The 22,329-nt window shown below is 43.5% G+C and overlaps 1 protein-coding gene across 1 annotated transcript; it reads right to left on the bottom strand.

Annotated features, from left to right (window-relative positions):
* Positions 1-4,036: 4,036 nt before the first annotated feature.
* On the bottom strand, positions 4,037-22,329 carry derl1 (derlin 1). The gene is made up of 8 exons (XM_080193932.1): positions 22,043-22,329; positions 17,890-17,989; positions 14,531-14,595; positions 13,722-13,748; positions 10,619-10,714; positions 7,416-7,468; positions 5,875-5,985; positions 4,037-5,749 (listed from the first exon to the last, which is right to left on the bottom strand). Exons 1-8 carry the CDS (start codon positions 22,199-22,201, stop codon positions 5,605-5,607), a joined length of 756 nt encoding a protein of 251 aa, XP_080050058.1. The 5' UTR covers positions 22,202-22,329; the 3' UTR covers positions 4,037-5,604.

The following is a 22,329-nucleotide window of genomic DNA, read 5'->3' as shown; positions in this document are numbered from 1 at the left end:
GATCTTCTTCATAATATCTACATAGAATCCCTCCAGAGAAGGAGGCCATTCGGCCCATCAACAACAATCCCATCCAGGCCCCATTCCAGCAACCCCATCTATTTACCCTGCTAATCCCCCTGACACTAAGGGCAATTTAGCAGAGCCTGGCTGACACAGTGGTTAACACTGCTGCCTCACAGCACCAGGGATTCAGCTTTGATTCCAGTCTGTGTGGAATCTGAACATTCTTCCTGTGTCTGCATGGGTTTCCTCCGGGTGCTGCAGTTTCTTCCTACAATCTGCAACATGTGCTGGTTAGTTGCATTGGGCGTGCTAAATTATCCCTCAATGTAGCCAAATAGGCGCTGGAGTGTGGTGACTAGGGGAATTTCACAGTAATTTCATTGTAGTGTTAGTGTAAGCTTACTTGTGACGAATAAATAAATTTTAAACAATCTAGCTAAGCAGCATGTCTTTCAGACTGTGGGAGGAAACTGGAGAACCCAGAGGAAACCCAAGCAGACAACGTGCAAATTCCACGCGCACAATGACCCAAGCCAGGGATTGAACCTGGGTCCCTGGCACTGTGATGCAGCAGTGCTAACCCCTGTGCCACTGTGTCATCCACATTGTTGTTAATAGCAAGGTTTTTCTTAAATTTTTGCAAAAGGATTCATCAAGAATTGCAGAAACCCCTTCCCTGGAAATGGGATCATGTTATCATTACAGCAGTTTGTTTTCATTTGTTTATGGGATGTTGATGTCGCTGGTTAGGCCTATTCCTAATTGTGCTTGAGGATGCATTGAACCGCTGCAGTCCATGTGGTGTCAGTCCTGTTAGGGAGGGAATTCCAGGATTCTGATCAAATGACAGTGAAGGATGTGTGTCACCTGGAGAGGGAAATTGCAGATGACAATGTTCCTACGCATCTGCCGCCCTTGTTCTTCTAGATGGTAGAGGTCATGGGTTTGGATGATGCATTCAAAGGTGCCTTGATGAATTCTTGTATCTTGTAGATAACACACACTACATCTGTGTTGGAGGCACTGAATGTTGAAGGTAGTGGATGAGGTATTGTTCAAATTGGCTGCTTTGTCCTGGCTGGCACAGAGCTTCTAGAGTATTGTTGGAGCTGCACTCATCCAGGCAAGTGGACAGTATTCTATCACAATCCTGACTTTTATCTTGTAGATCATGGACAGGTTTTGGGGAGTCAGAAGGTGAGTTACTCTCCACAGAATTCCCAGCCTTTGACCTGCTCGTGTAGCTATAGTATTCATACAGTTGGTCTAGTTCAGTTTCTGTTTGATGGCAATCCCCTAGAACATTGTTCATTGGGGATTCAGTGATGATGTCATTGAATGTCGAGATGTTTAGATTCTCAATTGTTGGAAATAGTCATTGCCTGGCCCTGTGTGATGCAAATATTACTTGCCTCTTATCAACCCAAGCCTGAATGTTGATCAGGTCTCACTGCATAGACACACACATCAGTATGTGAAGTGGTAAATAGCTCTGAACGTTGTACCATCACCAGCCAACATCCCCCTTCTGACCGTAAAAGAATAATTTATTGAACGTGATGCCCTGTGAAACTCTAAAATATATACCTCAATAAATTTCCAATTTAAATGGAAAATTGCATTTGACTGCTCATTAAATAAGATTTGAGAGGTCAACCCCTCAGTGTTTCTGTGCCTAAGGACTGACTTTAATAAGCTGTACACAGTTTGGATTCTTTAATTTGGTCACTTGAGACTGAGGAAAAGCATACTGCCAAAGTGTAAACTAGCTGATTCGCTAACAGGTGTGATAATGATAGATGAATGTTCCCAATTCTTTCATTTATAAAAATGCTGGATAAAATGTCACAAGAGTCATGCTTTCAATGGCTTGTGATAAACCACTTGCCAAAGCAGCATGCACCTTGGCAATTTTGATTTCACATGCAGACTGTTTCTTTATCTGTAGAGGTAAAGTCACCATAGTCCCAAATGACCATAGGTTGCTCTCCCCTTTGAGGGAGGAAGAGCTGACTGGTGATTTAACGCAAGGATCACCATACCTCAGGCAAGGGACAAGATTGAGAAAGGGGAGGATCTTCATGAATAACCTCAGGTGTTATAGGCCTTTGAGCCTGCTCTGCCATTTATCACAAGCATGGCTGATCGTCCAACTCAATAGCTTTATCCTTTCACCCAATGGCCTTTGATCCTATTCAGCCCAGGTGCTATAATCTAGCTGCCTCTTGAAAACACTAATGTATTGATGCCATTCACTTCAACCATTCTACATGGCATCAAGTTCCACATTGTTTCTCCCAGATTTCTGATATCACTGCTCACCATGGAACCAGGTGCACGAGTGAGCTATAAATGCAAGCAAGAATAGGCCTGCCCCAACTTCCAGTCATTAACTTGCAGGGGAGTAGATAGGTTAAGGATGGTAGAACAAGTTTAGCCTCTAGCAGTTTGCCATTTCCTCAAGTCTTTATTTTGCTGCTTGTTAGCTTAGTTTTGATTTCTTCGGGGGGCCACATTGATTGCAATAGACTGCATCTACATTTCACACCTCCTCTGCAAGGTTACCCAGAAGCATGAGCCACACGCTTGTATAAATATTATGCATAGAACAAAATGTAAACTACTGAAAGGCTTCTACTGATTTTAGAATTTCAGCAGTTTAAGATTTAATTACAAAAGCGTAAATCCTTTTTATACAAAACAGCTCAAGGGATCAATATACACCAGGTGTATAACCATTGCGGTTTCACCAATTATCTTTTATTTATACATTCAACCTTCCTCTTTGGAAGAGACTAACTAGCACAAAAAAATCTCAACCTATCACACTGCAAAAAGAAATAATCTTCCATGGGTGGCAGAGAAAGAAAAAAATCAACCATTCCTCATCCATCAGGAACATCCTGTGATTTAAGAAAAGGTTAAATATGGTTTCTGGGTGCATACACAACACATTCCAATCCAGGCTTAAAAAGAAACCTTAGGCACCAAATTTAAACTAAGCACAAAGAAATGGGAGGTTCGAAATTCATTAATAATGGAAGCCTGTAATCTACAGGCAATCTAGCAAGACTGTGCTACATTGCTGTCCTCAGTCTCTATAGTCACAGTCTAGGGGCACAACTCAGTTCATTCCTCGTGTACCTGCCTGGATTCAAAAACTACTTAGCTTTGACAGCCTGGGTTGAAAGAGCAACTGAGCTGAGAGAGTCGACACACTCACACATTAACTTTCGACTTGGAGGTGAATTAAACAGAACACAGTCTGCCTTAATCTGGAAGAGTGTGTTAATTCGCTAATTCCACACCCCCACTTCCTAAAAAAAGGATGAGGGTCAACAAATAGGCACTGCGCTATTAACCGTGACTCCATTCAGTCGCAAAGTTCACCCCTGTACAATTTGCTGGCAGTGACAATGGAAATGGTTTATTCAGAACCAGACAGTGCAGTTAGTGCTATCACTTCAGTGCTCAGTACACTAGCTGCTTTCCCGCAGCATGCGGGCAATCAATGGAATGTAGCTCTGAGGTGCACCAGGACAGCGAATTACATACCTGTAATTCTGTCCCCACTGTAAAACATTGCACACTCTATGCCACTGTTTGTATTTCCATTGTAAATACCAGCAAACTTTCTCCCAATAGAAATTCCACATTTAGAATGGAAAGCTTTTCAGACTCCTCCTGCTACATGTGGCATTGCACTGCCTCCACTGACAGCAAATGGTAACTGCAGGCAACCAGTTTCTCTTATAAATAAGGACATAGGAATTTAGAATATAAAAAGTTGACAGGAGGAGCGGACGTAAGACATACATGAGGCTACTTAGAGGTATGAAATTTAGAAGTGTTTTTGTTTTGTTTTAAGATGAATGTGACCTGTGACAAAGCTGATTTTATAAAACGATACACTATATTTCTGTTAAGCATCGAGTACAATTGAAGGAGGAAACATTACCGTGTTGAAGCGATGTCTCTCTCTTTGGCACTTCTAGTCTCCTTTCCCCACCCCCACCCCCCCTCCCCCCCGCCCTGACCCCAACTGCTTTTGTAAGGGAGTTGAGATAGCAACTTTTGTAAATATATTCCTGAGTCTCTGCCACCTTTTCATACACAACTTCCAACTCAGAGCAAGGAGTTGGACAACAGGGCACCAAGGGACAGCGATGGCAGAAGTCTTCTCTCCATGAAGGGCCCCATGTCATTATCAATCCTTTTTTCCCCCCACAAGCCAGCACCAAATGCAGGAGTTCACATCCTGCAGTGGATAGCTTGAGCATGACACTGGCAAATGGCCCAGTCTGCCAGCCTCACCCTGGTGCCAGAGACCCAGACAAGAGGCAGTAGGAAAGAATCAAAAACAGAAGGGAAGAGAGCAGGCTAAATGGGCCAAATGGCCTACTCTCACTGCTAATGCAGATGTATACATGTCGATATAATCAGTTTACTGAGCAGTCTCACCTACCCCTGAAAAAAAAATGCTGTTATTCATGACATTCGTCACTCAGGATTCAGGAGCATCGTCCCAAATTATTTTAAGATCTCCAATGCAGGCAAAAATACAATTTGGCAATAACTCTGCATATGGCTAAGAAATTAGCAAAAAAATTAATCGTAACTCTCGATTTGCTGACGGACTTTCTATTTTTCCACCCTTGCTGAATAAAGGAAAAGAACAGAAAGAACCAATTAAGCACACCGCAGAAAGGTGCAAAAGAATCATGCATAGCGACACAGTGAAACATCCCACTTCCGAAGGGGTGCTGGGGTGATCGGCGGGAGTCAATACTGTGTTTCTGAATATGATCCCTCACTGGAGGGTGTTGCACTGCTCTGTGATCTGCTGACAGCTCCCCCCCCTCCCCACGTCTCTTCCAAAACCTCTTGGAAAAGTAACTCCAGCTTTCCATTCTCATAAAATCACACAATGCAGAAGGAGGCCATTTGACCCATCCAGTCTGCACCAATCACAATCCCACCCCAGGCCCTATCCTCATAACCCCATATATTTACCCTAATTCCCCTGGCATTAGGGACAATCAACCTAACCCGCAAATCTCAGCAGTTGTAGATCCAGGAAAGTTGATTATAAAACTGAGACAAAATGCTGAACAGATGTGTTTGCCCCAAGTGATTTCTCTTGCTGACCCAATCACTGCAGGCCCTGCCTGCTCAAACAGTAGAGGAATCAGTGATTCGAGGAACCCTGCCTTTCCTGATTGTCTCTGGTATGCCTGAAGGAGGAATTTAGCCTGTTAAAGTGGGTAGTTAAAGTTCAACTTTAGTAACTAGAAGAATACCCGCCTGTGCTTAAAATAAAATCAGATTACAAACTCTCACACTACAAAACCTTAACATTAGTTTCTGCTTTAAAGATCAGATTTATGGTACTTAGTCTACAGGAGATTTACATTTGTACAGTTCCATATCAATATGTTTTGTCCTTTCTTTTACAGCTAAGTAGACATGGCATCTCTACTAGCATCCCACAATCAAGTGTAGCTGTGCTCCCAGAACACATGATACTCTGTCAACACACACTGTATTGTCAATGATGCAATTGCAGTTGTTGGGGCTCGTCTGATAGAAAAAGAATGTTCAGTTGTCTCCTAGTCTTTGACCTTGACCCCAGAAATAGCCTCGCCCCCATCGGTTCCCCTGGTCTTCAGCTGGCGGTCTCCTGCTCTGTGGTCGGATTCCAAATCCGGACACGCCCCCCCTCCTCGGGGGAAACCATCGACTCCTGCAGCAGGGCAAACAGGAGATGGATAAGGGTAAGGCCAGTTTATCAAATATTCTCTCAAAAAATGACAACCAAAATGCTTAAAGATTCAACAAATCAGTCAGTGCCAAGCTATATTTACTTACAGAAACTGTGGTGTAGAAAGAAATGTTCTCCCACCATATTCTTGAGGGTATTTAAACATCAGGACATAGTACATGTGGCCAACAAAGATACCAACAAGCTCATCCATTACCCTGTCAAAGTTAAAAAATTAATAGAAACCCAAAAATATCCAGCAGCTTTTCAGGAAAATAGTGCAGGCTACAGAGCTTCGAGAAAATTACTGAAAACCTGAGAGAGAGAGAGAGAAAAGCACTGAAATTTTAAACCTATTACCTGAACAAAGCATTAAACTTAACTGCAACACTGAAAGAACAAACCACACTTTTGACAGGAATCCATCTATCGCTGACACCCGAGTTTGAGTTGTAATGTCGAGAGGTTCATGAACCAGACAAGACTGTCTCTCTCTGAAGCTTCCTATCCACCAGCCTGAGTTGTGATAATGTACAAAGCTTTGGGATGTGCCGCACTGGCATCAGGTCAGCACACAGGATAGTACAAGTGCAGATTCCACACTCACACCCAGCCCCCCCCAAAATGCTGAAACCAGCTAACTATAAAAACACATTTACCAGAAACTCAAATTTCTTTTTAAAATGCATACAGAACACAGAACTCTGTGTACCCATTTATCTGGGTAATGGACTCAATGGCCAGAGTCCTACCTGAAGTCAGAACGTTGAGCCTTGGAACATGATCTCTTTATGAGATTCCATGTCAAACTTTCACAGAACCCCTATGGAGCTGAAGGAGACCATTTGGTCCATTGAGTCTGCACCAACTCTGGCAGAGCATCTTACCTAGGCCCACCCCCTATTCTATTCAGGTAATCCCACATATTGATCCCGCTAATCTCACTTTGGACACCAAGGGGCAATTTAGCATGGTCAGTCCACCTAACCTGCACATCTTTGGAGCATGTTATGAAACCGGAGCACCCGGAGGAAACCCACGCAGACACAGGGAGAATGTGCAAACTCCACTGTGTCCCAAGCCAGCATTAAACCTGGGTATATCAAACTAGCTTTATGGAGGTACTACCATGTTAAAGATGCTACATAAATATACATCGTGGCTATGCCAACTGCCTACACCAGTCAGAAAAAGGCTTCTCAATCCATGGATTGGGTCTCCATATTTACATGGCCATGTTCAATGTGCCAGTCTATTTCCTTGACAGTTACCTGCTATGGAATTTGATTGATGGTGTAGTTGCCCTCTAACTACTGCCCCAGCCCTGGGCATTGCTTGTGCAATGGGTGCATACGCTCACAAGGTATTCCAAGGTGTATCACAGCTGAGAACTGGTTTCTTTTCACCTGGAGCCCATATGCAGAAAGGCTCTGAGTCAAGAGCAGCAACTCAAGAGTTACTCCTTCCCTACCCTGGAAACATTGACATCAAGTCTGCTGCCTTCTTTCACTGACCCAATTGGCTTAACACAGGCAAACAGATCAGCATTGCTCTACAAGTCTGAGGCTGGCTTCTACCCGGTGTTTGAATTTCTGATCATGTGTACCAGAGAAATAAAGAAAGAGAATATAATCTTTTCTGCACTTACGAGTTTCTCAGAATAAAGTTGAATATCAGCAGAGCCCAAGGCAGATAACAAGCCTGCGAGAAAAGAAAATGTAAAGCAAGGGTGAAGATTTGTGTCTTGTGCCGCTCCTATTAAATGTAGTTTTAAAAAGTGATTGTTGGATAGTTCAGGTAGGAATCATGCATGGGGTGACACAGTGGTTCGCATTGCTGCTTCACAGCACCAGGGACCCAGGTTCGATTCCCAGCTTGGGTCACTGTCAGTCTGGAGTTTGCACATTCTCCGTGTCTGCATGAGTTTCCTCTGGGTGCTCCGGTTTCCTTCCACAGTCCAAAGATGTGCAGATTAGGTGGACTGACCAAGAAAAATTGCAGTTTAGTGTTATGTCAGACACCTCTGACAGTACAGGGCTCCCTCAGTACTACACTGGGAGCGACAGCCTGGATTATGTGTCCAAGCCTCTGGATTGGGGCTCCAACTCATGACTCCTTAACCCAGGCAAGAGTGTTACCTCTAAACCCAGACTGACTGAGTGTGAGAGTAACGTTTCCCATCACAAGAGAAAGTATCTAATCTCCATTCTCCAGACAAATGCATGGGGTTATAGGGATAGGGCGTGGATGGGATTGTGGTCACTGCAGTCTTGATGGGCCGAGTAGCCTCCTTCTGCACTATAATTCTACGATCCCTTGTCACATGCTTCACTGGGTACAGGCATAATGAATTTCACTCCTCACCTCAATATCTCACACTGTGCTTTGCTAATTTGTATGCACATCGCTGTGTTTCACCTCAGTATCTCACACTGAGGTTGCACCTCAACAGAAAGATGGAGAATGGAGATTAGACACTTTCTCTTGTGATGGGAAACGTTACTCTCACACTCAGTCAGTCTGGGTTTAGAGGTAACACTCCTGCCTGGGTTAAGGAGTCATGAGTTGGAGCCCCAATCCAGAGGCTTGGGCACAATCCAGGCTGTCACTCCCAGTGTGAGGTCCCAGAGGACTGGAGGGTAGCTAATGTGGTACCGCTGTTTAAAAAGGGCAGTAGGGATAACCCTGGTAATTATAGACCAGTGAGTTTGACATCGGTGGTAGGAAAATTGTTGGAAAAAGTTCTTAGGGATAGGATGTATAAGCATTTGGAGCGTTGCAATCTGATTAGGGATATGCAACATGGCTTTGTTCAGGGGAGGTCCTGCCTTACGAATCTGGTAGAATTTTTTTGAGGAGGTGACAAAAACGGTTGACGATGGGTGAGCCGTTGATGTCATCTATATGGATTTCAGTAAGGCGTTTGACAAAGTCCCTCACGGTAGGCTGGTAGAAAAAGTTAAGGCACATGGGATACAAGGACAGGTAGCTAGATGGATTGAAAACTGGCTAAGCAACAGGAGACAGAAAGTAGTAGTGGAAGGGTCCTTTTCTGGCTGGAGGTCTGTTACCAGTGGTGTGCCGCAGGGCTCAGTACTGGGACCTCTTCTCTTCGTAATATATGTAAACGACTTAGAGGGCGTATGTGGTGTGATCAGCAAGTTTGCAGATGACACCAAGATGGCAGGATTGGCAGATACTGAGGAAGATTGTCAGGTGACACAGCAGGATATAGATAGGTTGGTATACTGGGCAGATAGATGGCAGATGGAATTTAATCCTGACAAATGCGAGGTGATGCATTTTGGAAGGAATAATGCAGGGAGGAGATACATGATAAAAGGTAGACCAATTAAGAGTATAGAAATGCAGAGGGACCTGGGAGTGCAAGTGCACAAGTCTCTGAAGGTGTCAACACAGGTGGAGAAGGTTGCAAAGAAAGCTTATGGAATGCTAGCCTTTATAGGAAGGGGTATAGAATATAAGAGCTGTCGTCTAATGCTTCAGTTGTACAGAATGTTGGTTAGGCTGCATTTGGAGTACTGTGTCCAGTTCTGGTCACCTTACTACCGGAAGGACATGGAGACCCTGGAGAGAGTGCAGAGGAGGTTTACCAGGATGCTGCCTGGTATGGAAGGATTGGGTTATGAGGAAAGATTGGGAAAACTGGGGCTCTTCTCCTCAGAAAGACAGATTAAGGGGGGATCTGATAGAGGTGTATGAAATAATGAAGGGTATAGATAGAGTCAACAGATGCAGGCTTTTCCCTAGATTGGAGACAACTATCACGAGGGCACGATCTAAGGGTGAGGGGGGAGAAGTATAATTTGGATATGAGAGGAAGGTTTTTCACACAGGGTCGTGGGGGTATGGAATGCGCTACCAAGTAAGGTGGTGGAGGCAGGCACGTTGGACTTGTTTAATGTTTACTTAGATAGGCACATCAGTGAAACAGGGATGGAGGGTTATAGAAGACGGTTTTAAAAAGGGTCAGAGCCTCGGGACAATACTGGAAATGTAATACTACATGTTAATGTTCTGTCTCTTTTAATCCACAGGTGTCGGTCCACCTTGTTGTCAAATGAGGGGCATGCACACGGTGGGTGGTGCATGGGCTGCTCTTGCATGTTTCAAGAGTGGCCTAGTACTTCGTGTCATTGTGTGCGCTTAAACCTGGACCAGCGGACAGGCACCAGAACAGCTCAGTGACTATCACTGCTAGCTGTGCAGATACGTGGATTTGGGCCAGTGTCTGTGGGAGTTTGCGCATTCTTCCTGTGGTTGCGTGGGTTTCCTCCGGGTGCTCCAGTTTCCTCCCACACCCCAAACATGTGCTCTTAGGCTGACTGGTGTACCAAATTGACCCTACACTATTCTCCCCTGAATCTGGTTACAATAGGGGTACCATTCGCATAAACACGGGGCAAGGTAGGTGTAGGAAAATGCTTTGTTAAAATAGCAGCGCGGGCTCGTTGGGCCGAAGGGCCTGTTTCCCGTGCTGGGTTGTTCTTTGTAGTACCAAGGGAGCCCTGCTCTATCAGAGGTGTCTGTCTTTTCAGTGAGATGCTAAAATCAAGTCCAAGTTTGTTACCATTACTTAACCAATTCAATCATTAAAAGCATATTATTCAGTCATTTCTCTCATTGCCATCTCTGGCATTTTGCTATGTTCCATTCTTTATGTTAAAGCAGACTTAAACCATTCAATAGCTGTAATGACTGCAGAGTATAACATAAGCAATATAAAGACTCAGTGTGGCAGCCTGCTGCTGTCACTAGGCACAGGTCAAATTTGGGAACTGCAGATTTTACCCCAACACTTAATGAACAATAATGCTTTGAGTCCCTTACCTTAAATGTCATCCCAAACCAGAATGTTACAATCTGGTCTTTGTTAAGTTGCGCCCATACATACACGACCGTCAAAACGAGGGGGACAAACAGTATCTGTCAAAGGAACGTTTAACACATTATAAGTCTGTTAGTTATCTGCCTTGCTAGAAGAGGCAACAGCCTTGTGTGCCTAACTACTATCTTTTTTGGTCTGTGCTTGAGTGACATGGTGGCGCAATAGTTAGCATTGTTGCCTCACAGCACCAAGAACCTGGACTCAATTCCAGCCTTAAGTGCCTGTGTGGATTCTGCATGTTCTCCATGTCTGCGTAGGTTTCCTCCGAGTGCTCCAGTTTCCTTCCATAGTCCAAAGATGTGCAGGTTAGGTTAATTGGTCATGATATTCCCCCTGACACTGAGGGGCAATTTAAGAGGGTAAATATATGGGGTTACTGAGATAGGAGTGGACCTGGGTGGGACTGTTGTCATGCAGACCCAATGGGCCAAATGGCTGCCTTCTACACTGTAGAGATTCTATGATTCCCTCAAACCCCTAGGGTCTACACTGATGTGGTTTGATTCACGTAGGTATAGCCCAGCCCTGCAGCACCAAGTGTCAACATCCAGCAAAAATGTGCGTTTTACTTCAATTGGAATGTGCTATGACAGGTAATGGAGTTCAAAGGATGTGAATCAATCACAGATTTCTCACTTGTGGTTTAATATTCTACATGGAACACATTCTTACCCACAAGCTAGGCTGCGTGGAGTGTTTTGCCAATCTGTATGCACAACGCAGCGTTTCACCTCAATATCTCACACTGAGGATGCAGCGTGCAATCCCTCAATGGAAAGATGGAAAATGGAGATTAGACACATTTTCTTGTGATGGGAAACATTACTCACACACTGAGTCAATCTGGGTTTAGAGGTAACACTCTTGCCTGGGTTAAGGACTCAGGAATTGGAGCCCCAATCCAAAGGCCTGGACACAAATCCAGGCTGTCGTTCCCAGTGTAGTACTGAGGGAGCCCTGCACTGTCAGAGCTGTCTGTCTTTTGGGAGAGATGCTAAAACCAAGGCCCACTTTATGACCATTACTCACCCAATTCAAATCATTAAAAGCATATTATTCAGTCATTTCTCTCATCGCTGTCCACGGCATTTTGCTACTATCATTCTCTATGTTGTGGCAAACTAAAACATTCAATAGGTGTGATGGTTGCAGAGTTAGCCTGCTGAGGAAACATAGCTGCAGAAGTGTTTGGTCAGCAACAGCTGAAGGATCAGGTAGGAATGAGCCAGAGAAAAAGAATGACTCTCTGGAAGTTATCACCCCCATCCATGATAAACGGATCCCAAACCAAATGGTGAAGTGTGAAGCTGGGTGTAAATCCTTGTCTGGATATTCATGTCTTTACAGAATGAATCATTTAAAAATGCCTGCCTCCTACGTAGTAACTAACTCACCACATTCCAACAGCCCCATTTTACACATTTTTGAAACAAGTGGCAGTACGGGGAGGGGGGGGGGGGGCGGTCGGTCAGTTGGTCAGTCAATCGATCCCCTTGACTTCCCACTGCCTCACCCTGTTTGGGTCCAGCTTGGTCAGGTAGTCCCTTTTTGTGTGTTCAAGCTAATCAATAACCCTTTGCTGGTTTATACTTAACAACACGGTGGCACAATGGCTAGCACTGCTGCGTCACAGCACCAGGGATCCGGGTTACATTCCCAGCTTGGGGTCACTGCCTGTGCTTTGGGGGGGGTGGGGAGGAATTGGCCACACTACATTGACCCTTACAGTCCTGGGATGCTTAAGTTAGAGACAGTGGTAGGGTAAATATATTGGGATAGGTCCTGAGTGGGATTGCTGTTGCTGCAGACTTGATGGGCTGAATGGCCTCCTTCTACACTGTAGGGATTCTACGATTTCTATGAACACAATGAACATAACTTCAACAACCTCCCACGTCCAATAACTAAACATCCTTCAATTTTCCTATTAAAGAATTCTCAAATTGCAGTGGGATCTTTTTTCCCTTTGTTTGGCTCTGACCATCATTCCTTGATACTGACATGAGATATAACGCACTTACGGTTTCACTATTGCAATCCTGGGGCATAGCATATTCCAGCCAATCTGTTCATACCATCATTACGCTCTCAGGTATTAAAGCTCTGAGTGCTATCGCGAGCTCATGAGCACTCGATAGGGGATGGGGGAATAAAAATGATGTACTGAATACTTCAGGTTAGAGTGTTATGGTAAGCATTTTGCTGTTTGAATGTATATACTGTCTTTAGTGGGTCTGAATATGCGCAAGTGATATAATCGGTAGCATGGCCTTTCGCAGGGCTAGTCTTACCGTTGGATCCATGTAACTAGCCACGTAACCAGCTGTCCCCATTCTGAGTTTGTGCTGTACTGTACCTCAATATTCTAATTAGTGAAGATTGACTATCAACACATTCAACTACCATTTTGCCGCACATTATCGGTCTAAAAATTAAACTGTACAGTCAGAATATTTTTTAAACTCTATTTATGGTACTACAGTATAAACCAAATACCAAAACTGATTATTTAAAAGGCAAGGGTTTCTGTAACCACTTACTCCTATCTCATCAAGTGGAGGCATTAAATACAAGAAAGTACACTGCACTTTACAAAATGCCCCTGGGTGTTTCACAGACAGGGAACAGGAGCAGAAGCAGAGGAAGCAACTCGTATTTATATCAGGTTTGTTAACAGAAGCTGCAGCCAAAATGGTAAAATACAGGAAAGAATCACAACAGGGGCCAAAGTTTAAAAAAAAACAGAATATCAGACATCTAACACTGAACAAAATTAAACTTTTCCTTTACACCAACACAAGCCAACTGCTGTTTAGTTTGTTGGTCTCGGTATTTAATTTGATCAGCAGCACAAGGGTGAGTTGCGGTTGATCATTTGGAGATTTTTTTAAACTTAAAATGAGATTTATCAATCTCCTTCTGCTTGCCCAATGAAACATCAACTGTGGCAATGGACAAAATAAAATGGCAATTTTCCCACTGTCTTAAAACCAAACACCAGCTACTTTCCTGTGAAGTTTAGCCATCTCTTGCTGAAATACTTACAAGCATTCCCATGGTAAATCCAACTATCTGTTGCAATGCTGCTCAGGAAAACACAAATGGCACATTCATTCCTATTAGGTTATTTAATAGGTGTATCTTAAACTATACACGTCAGGAGGTTGTGAGTTCAAGTTCCACTCCAGGGACATAAGCACAAGAAAGAAAAGCAGTCAGCCACTCCAGTGTAGAGGGAGTGCTACACCCTCTGGAGATGTGATCTTTTGGATGAGGTATTAAACCAAAGCACCTCCCACCCTCACAAAAAATACCTGACTCTGTTTCAAAGAGCAGCGTTGTTCCCCCAATGTCCTCACCAATAATTATCCCTCAACGAAGATCAATAATGATCTGGTCATACCACTGCTGTGTGTGGGAGCTTGCTGAGTGTAAACTGGTTGCTGTGTTCCGCACAACAATTACTTCACTTCGGAAATTACTTCATTGACTGTTAACCACTTTGGAATGTCTCAAGGGCAGCACGGTGGCACAGTGAGTAGCACTACTGCCTCTCAGCACCAGGGTTTGATTCCCAGCTTGGGTCACTGTCTGTGTGGGTTTCCTCCTGTGCTCGGATTTCCTCCCACAGTCCAAAGAAGTGGACTGGTCATGCTAAATTACCCCTTAGTGTCAGCTACACTAGCTAGGGTAAATACATGTGGTTATGGAGATAGGGCCTGGGTGGGATTGTGGTCAGTACAGACTCAAGGGGCCAAATGGTCTTTTCCACCCTGTAGAGAATCCATGATTCTAAGGTCACGTAAACGCAACAGAAATGTAATGTCTTTAGTATCTGCTGACAAAAAGGATACCACTGTGCAAATCCAGTTGAAAAACAACATGAAAATGTAATCTGCTGTTCGCCCATCAAAGAACCCTATATTAAAAGAAACAAAGAATTATAGTACAGACTGGTCCTTCAGGTACTTCAAGAATGACAGTAAAATACACCAATATTTCAGATTGAAGGGCATTTGATACCATTCGTCACTGTTGGATACCAAATGAAAGCTTTCTCTCTGATGTAGTTATTGAGGAAGAAACACCATCATCACTAATGACAGAATTAAAACTTGGTTTAAAGAATAATTCACTAATGAGATTGGTATCCTCTTGAGGGCAGTTTATCTGCCACAGTGTAATTCTCTGCACCAATGGCACAAAAGATTAACATGACTGCCAGTGACAGATTGTCACTCTGATCAGGATTGTCCACAGTTCAACACCATTCTTTGGCTGAATTGGTTGATGTCACCCAGATGTTAGCAGAAACATTGCAACAGCTTGAGTTACCCTGGCAAAGAAACTTGGCAGGATAGTCAGGGCTCCTCTTCCTGATCATCACCCAGAATCTAGTTAAGTTTTAAAGCTTACAAACAATATACAATGAGAGGATTCAAGCTGAGACTTAGAGCCATAGAAAAGTTACAGCACAGGAGGCCATTTAGCCCAACTTGTCCATGTCAGCCCAAGAGCACCCAGGTGCCCTTTCTAACCCCACCTTCCTGCACCCAGTCCATAGCGCTGTTGCTTTTAGCACTTAAAATGCAGATCCAGGTACTTTCTTAAAAGTTTAGGGTCTCTGCCTCCACCACTGACTCAGGCAGCAAATTCTAAACACGCACACCCTTTGCGTTAAAGAATTCTTCCTCATGTCCCCTCTATACTAACTAAAATTTATCTTACATCTATAACCCTGGTTCTAGAATTCTCCACCAAGGGAAACAACATTATCTTGTCCACTATCTCTTCCCCTCAATTTTGTACCCCTCTATCACGTCACCCTCAGCCTTTTTTAGTTCCAAGGAAAATAACCCCAACCTGTCCAATCTCACCTCATCGCTACACTTTTCTGGCAACATTCTTGTAATTCTCCCCTGCACTCTCTCTCCAAAACAATTGCGTCCTTCTTGAAATCCAGCCCCACCCTCAATAAACAAGCAAACAGGTCTGTTGATATTCTCTGTACAGGCAACACCTTGCTGGGGTGGGGGCTGGTTAAACAAAGGATTGGAAAGGGCTACAAGACAGTCCCTCAATATTTTCATTTAGTAATAATTAAAACTGCAAAGGCATTGACAAATTTCACTGCTAGTCAGGCAAGTAATCCAAATTCATTAATAAAAATACACATCTTTAATATATCCCTCAACAATATAAAAAAATTTCTGTGAACCTATTTGTAATGAAGGTGAGAGTTAAGAAATTAGAAATAGAGAGACACATTTATATAAATGAAGTGAAATTCTGTAAAAGTAGAATGATCAAGCAAACACCATTTCCTGCCATTATAGCCTTGCCAGAACTGTGAATGAATTTGTGGCTTTCCTTCCATACCAGTGCATTCCTTGCACTTAATCTGAGCAACTTCCTCTTGCCAATGCAAAATCTAAAGCCATCTGTGCATGCCCACAAACACATGAAGCACAGTGTCTTGGCACAGCTACAGGAGTTATTTGTTTCCTCGTGGATCGTTGCAGCACTCATTAAAGGTTATGGGAAATCTTGAGAAATTTGGATAAACTCATTCTCAAAGTCCAGGCCCCACCGATTGCTGCACTGATATTGCAAACCTTGTTACAACTTGGACAGCTTCACCCAAGTGCAATGTTAACACAAAACTTAAACAATAAGTGATTTTATGTCAACAGGAACATTTCTGAGCATGGGAACAGAAGGTGGCCATCCAGCCTGTTCCACCCACCATCCAATGACTAATCAGCACCCGGGGGGGGGGGGGGAGAAGAGGAGGAGAGAGACAATAGTCTAGTGCTATAATCGCTAGCCTATTAACCGAGAAACTCAGCTAATGTGCTGGGGACCCAGGTTCAAATCCCACCACAACGGATTATGGAATTTGAATGCAGTAAACAAAAAATCCAGAATTAAGTATCTACTGATGACCACGATACCATTGCCGACTGTCGGAAAAACCCATCTGGTTCACTAACATCCCCTTTCGGGAAGGGGATTTGCCATCCTTAACTACATGTGACTCCAGATCCACAGCAACGTGGTTGACTTGCAATTGCCCTCGGGCAACTTGCCACAGGCAATAAATGCTGGCGAACCAGCGATGCCCATATCCTAGAAATAAAAAAAAACCTGAACGTGAAATCCATTTACCCACCTTTCATACTTTCATAAAAAAGTCCATTAATCCCAGATTTATAATGGAGGAAAATTGGGATGAGGAAGGGCCATGTACTTCTCTACTTCCTGGGCCATTAGTTTACGACAATGTAAAAGTAGCTGATTTCACAAAATCAAAACAGAGACATGGATCCAACCCAATTTCAGCCCCCAGGTCAGGCACCCACTGCTCACAGTTCAGTGCTCCATTAACAACTCCAATGGTAAAACAAATCCCATTCCATTCCTACTTTGCCAGCTGAAGAAGATTTCATCTATTATCTGGCAATAGTTTCAAACAAAAAGCTTTACCACAAAGGTCAGTGATTTTCAATCTTCAGCAAAAACCTAATCCCAATTCACATCCTGGTTTATTGAATGTGGAAATGTGGCAAATGAGTCTGAGTTTTGAAAGGGGAGATAAATAGACGATCAAGCACGATGATGCCATGTCACGTGTATTGCGTAGCCCATTGCCAGGCTTATGGAACAAAAATTGCTTCAGAAATAGTGGGTGGCACAGTAGCCCAGTGGTTAGCATTGCTGCCTCACTGCACCAGGGACCCGGGTCCAATTCTGTCTATGTGAAGTTTGCATGTTCTCCCCATGTCTATGTGGGTTTTCTCCAGGTGCTCTGGTTTCTTCCCACAGTCCAAAGATGTGCAAGATAGGTTGATTGGTCATGCTAAATTGCCCCTTTGTGTTGGGGGTTAGCAGGGTAAATAAGTGGCATTACGGGAATAAGGCATGGGTGGGATTGTGGTTGGTACAGGCTCGATGGGCTGAATGGCGTCCTTCTGCACTACAGAGATTCTATGCTTCTAAATGGAAGTTCTATGGCAATGATAACAAAAGCTAGTGAGCAAAATATTTAATTGCCTAAGATGATTTTTAAAATATCAACTATTTTAAAAAAGGAAAATACTTTTAGTCTCAACACACACCTGGAGTAGTATTTTCTTTTACAGAATTTTGTCACAAATATTTCTAAAGACAGAGTGCTCACTGCATCCTTGCAGGCGCAGAAGTAGAAACCTACCCCTTTCCAAGCTGGTGGAATATGAATACAGGAAGTACAGCTGGATCAAGTAATGGAATCCCATCGGGTAAAACAAACTTGCAGTTAGTGGCCTCCATATCTGTATACATAAAAGAAAAAGGTTAGTTGTTCATTAGCATTTGACACCATCAGTGACAAAAATATGCAAGCTGCTTGCAGCAGAAATGATGTTTCTAGCATACATCTGCAATCACAATCTACCTGTCCCATTGCCAAAAAAATGCAAAGAATTTGAACATAAAATGCTCAAATACTGTTAAACTGTAAAGAGCAGCCAGAAATCCATATTGATGCAAAACTAGTTACTACAGAACTCTCCTACTGATAATGGCTTGTCAGATTTGTGTGGCTGTCATCTTTACTTCGCTCTTCTACAAGCTCCTTGTCGGTCCTTTTCAAAAAGAGATCTTGCATTTAGACAGAGCCTATCACAATCCCAGAGTGTCCCAAAGTACCTTACAGCCAACTGATCGTTGCTGAAGCATAGTCACTGTTTCAATGCAGGAGACGGGGCAGCCGATTTATGCATCGAACTCATGCAAAGAGCAATGTAATACGGGATGAATATTGATGTGGCGAAAATATCACAGTGCCACAAGAACTTTTACATCTACCTGGATCTCAGTTTGATGTATCACCTGAAAGACATCACCTCCCTTAGTCCCACATTCTTGTGCTCACATCACTGTCTCTGTCAGTGTCCTAACATTCAGCCTGACATTCCTTCGATAGTGCTCCTAAAGATCCACTGGAGCATTTAATTAAGAGCAGTGGGATCTTCCCCTCATATCATGGCCAAAATTTATTCTTCAATCAACTTCCTTAAAGCAGATGAACTAGTCTTTTACAAATAGTGGGATCTTTCTGTGCTCAAATTGGTATGCATTCCCTACATTATAACAGTGAATACACTGTAGACAGTATATCATTCGCTGGAAAGTCCTTAGGATGTTCTGAGGTCATGATAGGTGCTACAGAAAAGCAAATTTATCTTTAAAAAAACGAGTGAATAGTTGTAAGCATTAAAAACAACTTAATTAATAGGACATTTCAAAAACTTCTTTCCTGAACTGATGGCCTTAATACATTATTAACTCAAGAAAGAATTGTATAAAATACAGAGGGGCAAAGTAAAGAACCTAATCAATGAAGCATGCAGTGAATGACCTTATGCCAGCCAATTCTAGACAAACATGTAATACAGAGGCTAAAGCACAGGTAAATCCACCTTGATGCCCAGTATACATTATGTGAGCTCATACAGAGATCAGTTCCCTGTATATGAACTTGTAAAACTCTAACAGGGTTAGTAGAAAGCGTAGATTCAGAAAGGAGGTTCCAATAGTGGGGAAGTCCAAAACCAGAGGTCATAGTTTGAGGATAAGGAGTAAACCTTTTAGGACTGAGGTGAGGAAAATTTCTTCACCCAGAGGATGATGAATGTGTGGAATTCACTACCATTCAAATTTGTTGAGATATAGCTCTTGGGGCTAAAGGGATCAAGGGATATAGGGGAGGGGGAACGAGGAGGATATTGAATTCGATCAGCCATGATGAAAATGAATGGTGGAGCAGGTTGGAAGGGCTGAATAGCCTACTGCTTTTTCTAGTTTGTTTCTATGCAGGAGGACTGCTAGTACAGATTGTAAACAATGGACTGTGCTGCAATGAAGACATCCGCTGCTGAATTAGTGCAACCCCGCTGGGTGACTCATGCTGTGATTAAGGGAAATATATTTGGTTTTGCTATGAGATGCCCTCACTTCAACCACACAATATCCTGAAGCAGCAAGGGAAGCAACTTATCGGCACAATTAGGACAGTTCTAGTTAACTAGATTATAATCTGGATTCCATTACTCGGCATAGCAGTGCAATTACGCCAACTGATTTTTTTTGCACTAAATTCTTGAAAGTAATAAATGGAGGCAGCATGATCCCTGATGTAGTGAACAGTGCGTGGTATCAGGAGTTTCAAAGCTGGTACTCTGACCTGTCAGCTCCACAATAAAAAGGAACTATCCAAAATGGGTGGCACAGTGGCTAGCATTGCTGCCTCACGGCACCAGGCTCAATTCCCAGCTTGGGTCACTGTGTGGAGCTTGCACGTTCTCCGTGGGTTTCCTCCGAGTGCTCCGAATTCCTCCCATTGTCCAGAGGTGTAGGTCAGGTGGATTGGCCATGTTAAATTCTCCGAGTGTCAGTGAGATTAGCAGGGTAAATAGGTGGGGTTACAGGGATAGGGCCTGGGTAGGACTGTTGCTAGTGTAGGCTTGATGGGTTGAACAGCATAATTTTGCACTGTGCAGATTCTATAATACAGACCTGGCACTGCCAGACAATACTGTCCAATTTAAAGATGACAGGGCAATTGTGATTGTTTTATTAAAAGATGCTTCAAACAAAGCAAGATTAGTGCAATAAATGGCTAGAACTTGGGCATAAATTGTGCAAATCTTTTTTCTCCTCATTCTTCAAACCATTTCATTAAGAATCCCTTTGTTTAAATATAGGATATTTCGAGCCAGAATACAAACTCCGATTACTTCAAAATCATCAACCTCACTGCTTTAGGAGATACCAACACACCATGCACTAATCTATCCAAATGCTGAAAGAGAGCTAGGCATATAATAGCAAATGACAAATCAGTCCCAAAGTGTCGTCTTTCAACCAATATGCAAATTCCAACAGCTGGCAAATCTTCACATTTAAATATACTCAAAAATGCAAATATGTTTATACATTGATCAGTGGATGAAAAATGATGTAACACTCAATGTAGCTGATATATACACTAACATCTTAAACTGTCTTGATTGAGGTCAGGGAAAGAATGTTCTTTACTCTACCTCACACAAACTGCACCTTAAATTGAAAGGTGCACATCCCACTCCTTGTCAAGTAACATTTCAATTTTTCCAAAGGAGAGAAGTTAAACCAGAAGTGACAAATAATTTCATTTGTTTATTGACTTTACCCAGAGTAAATGCCCAGGGTGGTTCACAGGGCCATTATCAGACAAAATTCAACACTGAAGCATTAGGGTAAGTGGGCAAAAACTTGGTCAAAGTAGTTGGTTTCCAGGGTCGACTGCAAGGTTCATTTTATCAAACATTATAACATAAATTGGAAAGGGAGGGAGGGGCTGGGAGGGTCATAGTTTGAGGAAAAGGGGTAAGCTTTTTAAGGACTGACATGAGAAATTTCTTCACTCAGGGAGTAGTGAATTTGTACAAGTCACTATCACAGAAAGTAGCTGAGGCCAAAACATGTGATGTGATTTCATGAAGAAATTAGATATAGCTCTTGGGGCTAAAGGGATCAAAGAATATGGAGGGGGGCGGAGATCATGACATTGAATATAATCAGTCATGATCAAAATGAGTGGCAGAGCAGACTCGAGGGGCCAAATGGCCTGCTCCTATTATTTTCTCTGTTTTTAAAATGGGGGATGGTCAAACTTGCTGAGTCAGAGGGTTCAGGTCTGACGTGGACCCTTCAAGCCTAAGGCACTGTCCGCAAACTAGAGACTTTCCAGGGGAGATGTCTGCAAAATAAGAGAGATGGGAGAAGGGTGCAAGCACCACAAGCTGGGGGGCTTGTTGGAAAGGGGGGGGGGGGGGGGGGAGATAGGAATTGGCACACAGGAAGGAACATTCAGAACGGCAGTCGCATCACTAAGGAGGCCCAGAGTCACCAAGCTGGATGCCCAGGCAAACTTAGCCTTGTTCGAGAAGAGGAGAAATCTTCTGGATAAGTATAGCTCCTCAGGATTAAGGACAGCTTGCCCCCACTCTGGTTCTTGAGATGGTTTACAAGTCCAACACAATCTGCAGAGTCTGGAACTTGTCGAACATCACACCAGGACAGGACTATGTAGTGAAAAAGCTGACAAAATCCATCTCCCTGATCCCTGTAAGTAAATACCTGCAAAAAGCATCAAACACTTGACATGCAGCACTTACACATGAAAAGACTTTTACAATTGATCTGGGGATATTAATCCAGTTAAAGGAGGGACCTCTTCCACCCTCAGGAGGTTGGAGAATCTCTGGCCTGAAGCAGGCAGCTGGAGCTGGAGCTTGGCTGAGGGAGGGAGGGAGGGGGACGGAGGGAGCAGTGGGGCCTACCTGGAAGTTGTTGAAGAAAGGCTCGGCCCACAGCACCAGGTTCCTGGCGCTCACTATGTTGAGTCTCTCCAGTACAGGGAAGATCACACTGCCCGTGAACCAGTACCTGGTCACCACGGGGATGTTGCGGTACCATTCCCCCAGGCCGCTTTCCGCCATCCTGAATCCGGGTGGGGAAGGGGACGGGAGGGAGGCGGAGACCAGCCGGATCAAACCCTCTCCGCTCGTACCAAGAACACACAAACACCGCCTTCACTATCCACCGCCCGCCTGCTGACTGAACCACT

The sequence above is a fragment of the Carcharhinus amblyrhynchos genome, chromosome 8, assembly GCF_965287045.1.
Source record: "Carcharhinus amblyrhynchos chromosome 8, sCarAmb.v2.hapA, whole genome shotgun sequence".
NCBI lineage: Eukaryota > Metazoa > Chordata > Chondrichthyes > Carcharhiniformes > Carcharhinidae > Carcharhinus > Carcharhinus amblyrhynchos.
Note: the sequence above shows the minus strand (reverse complement) of the source record. Positions and strands in the feature narration are given on the sequence as shown.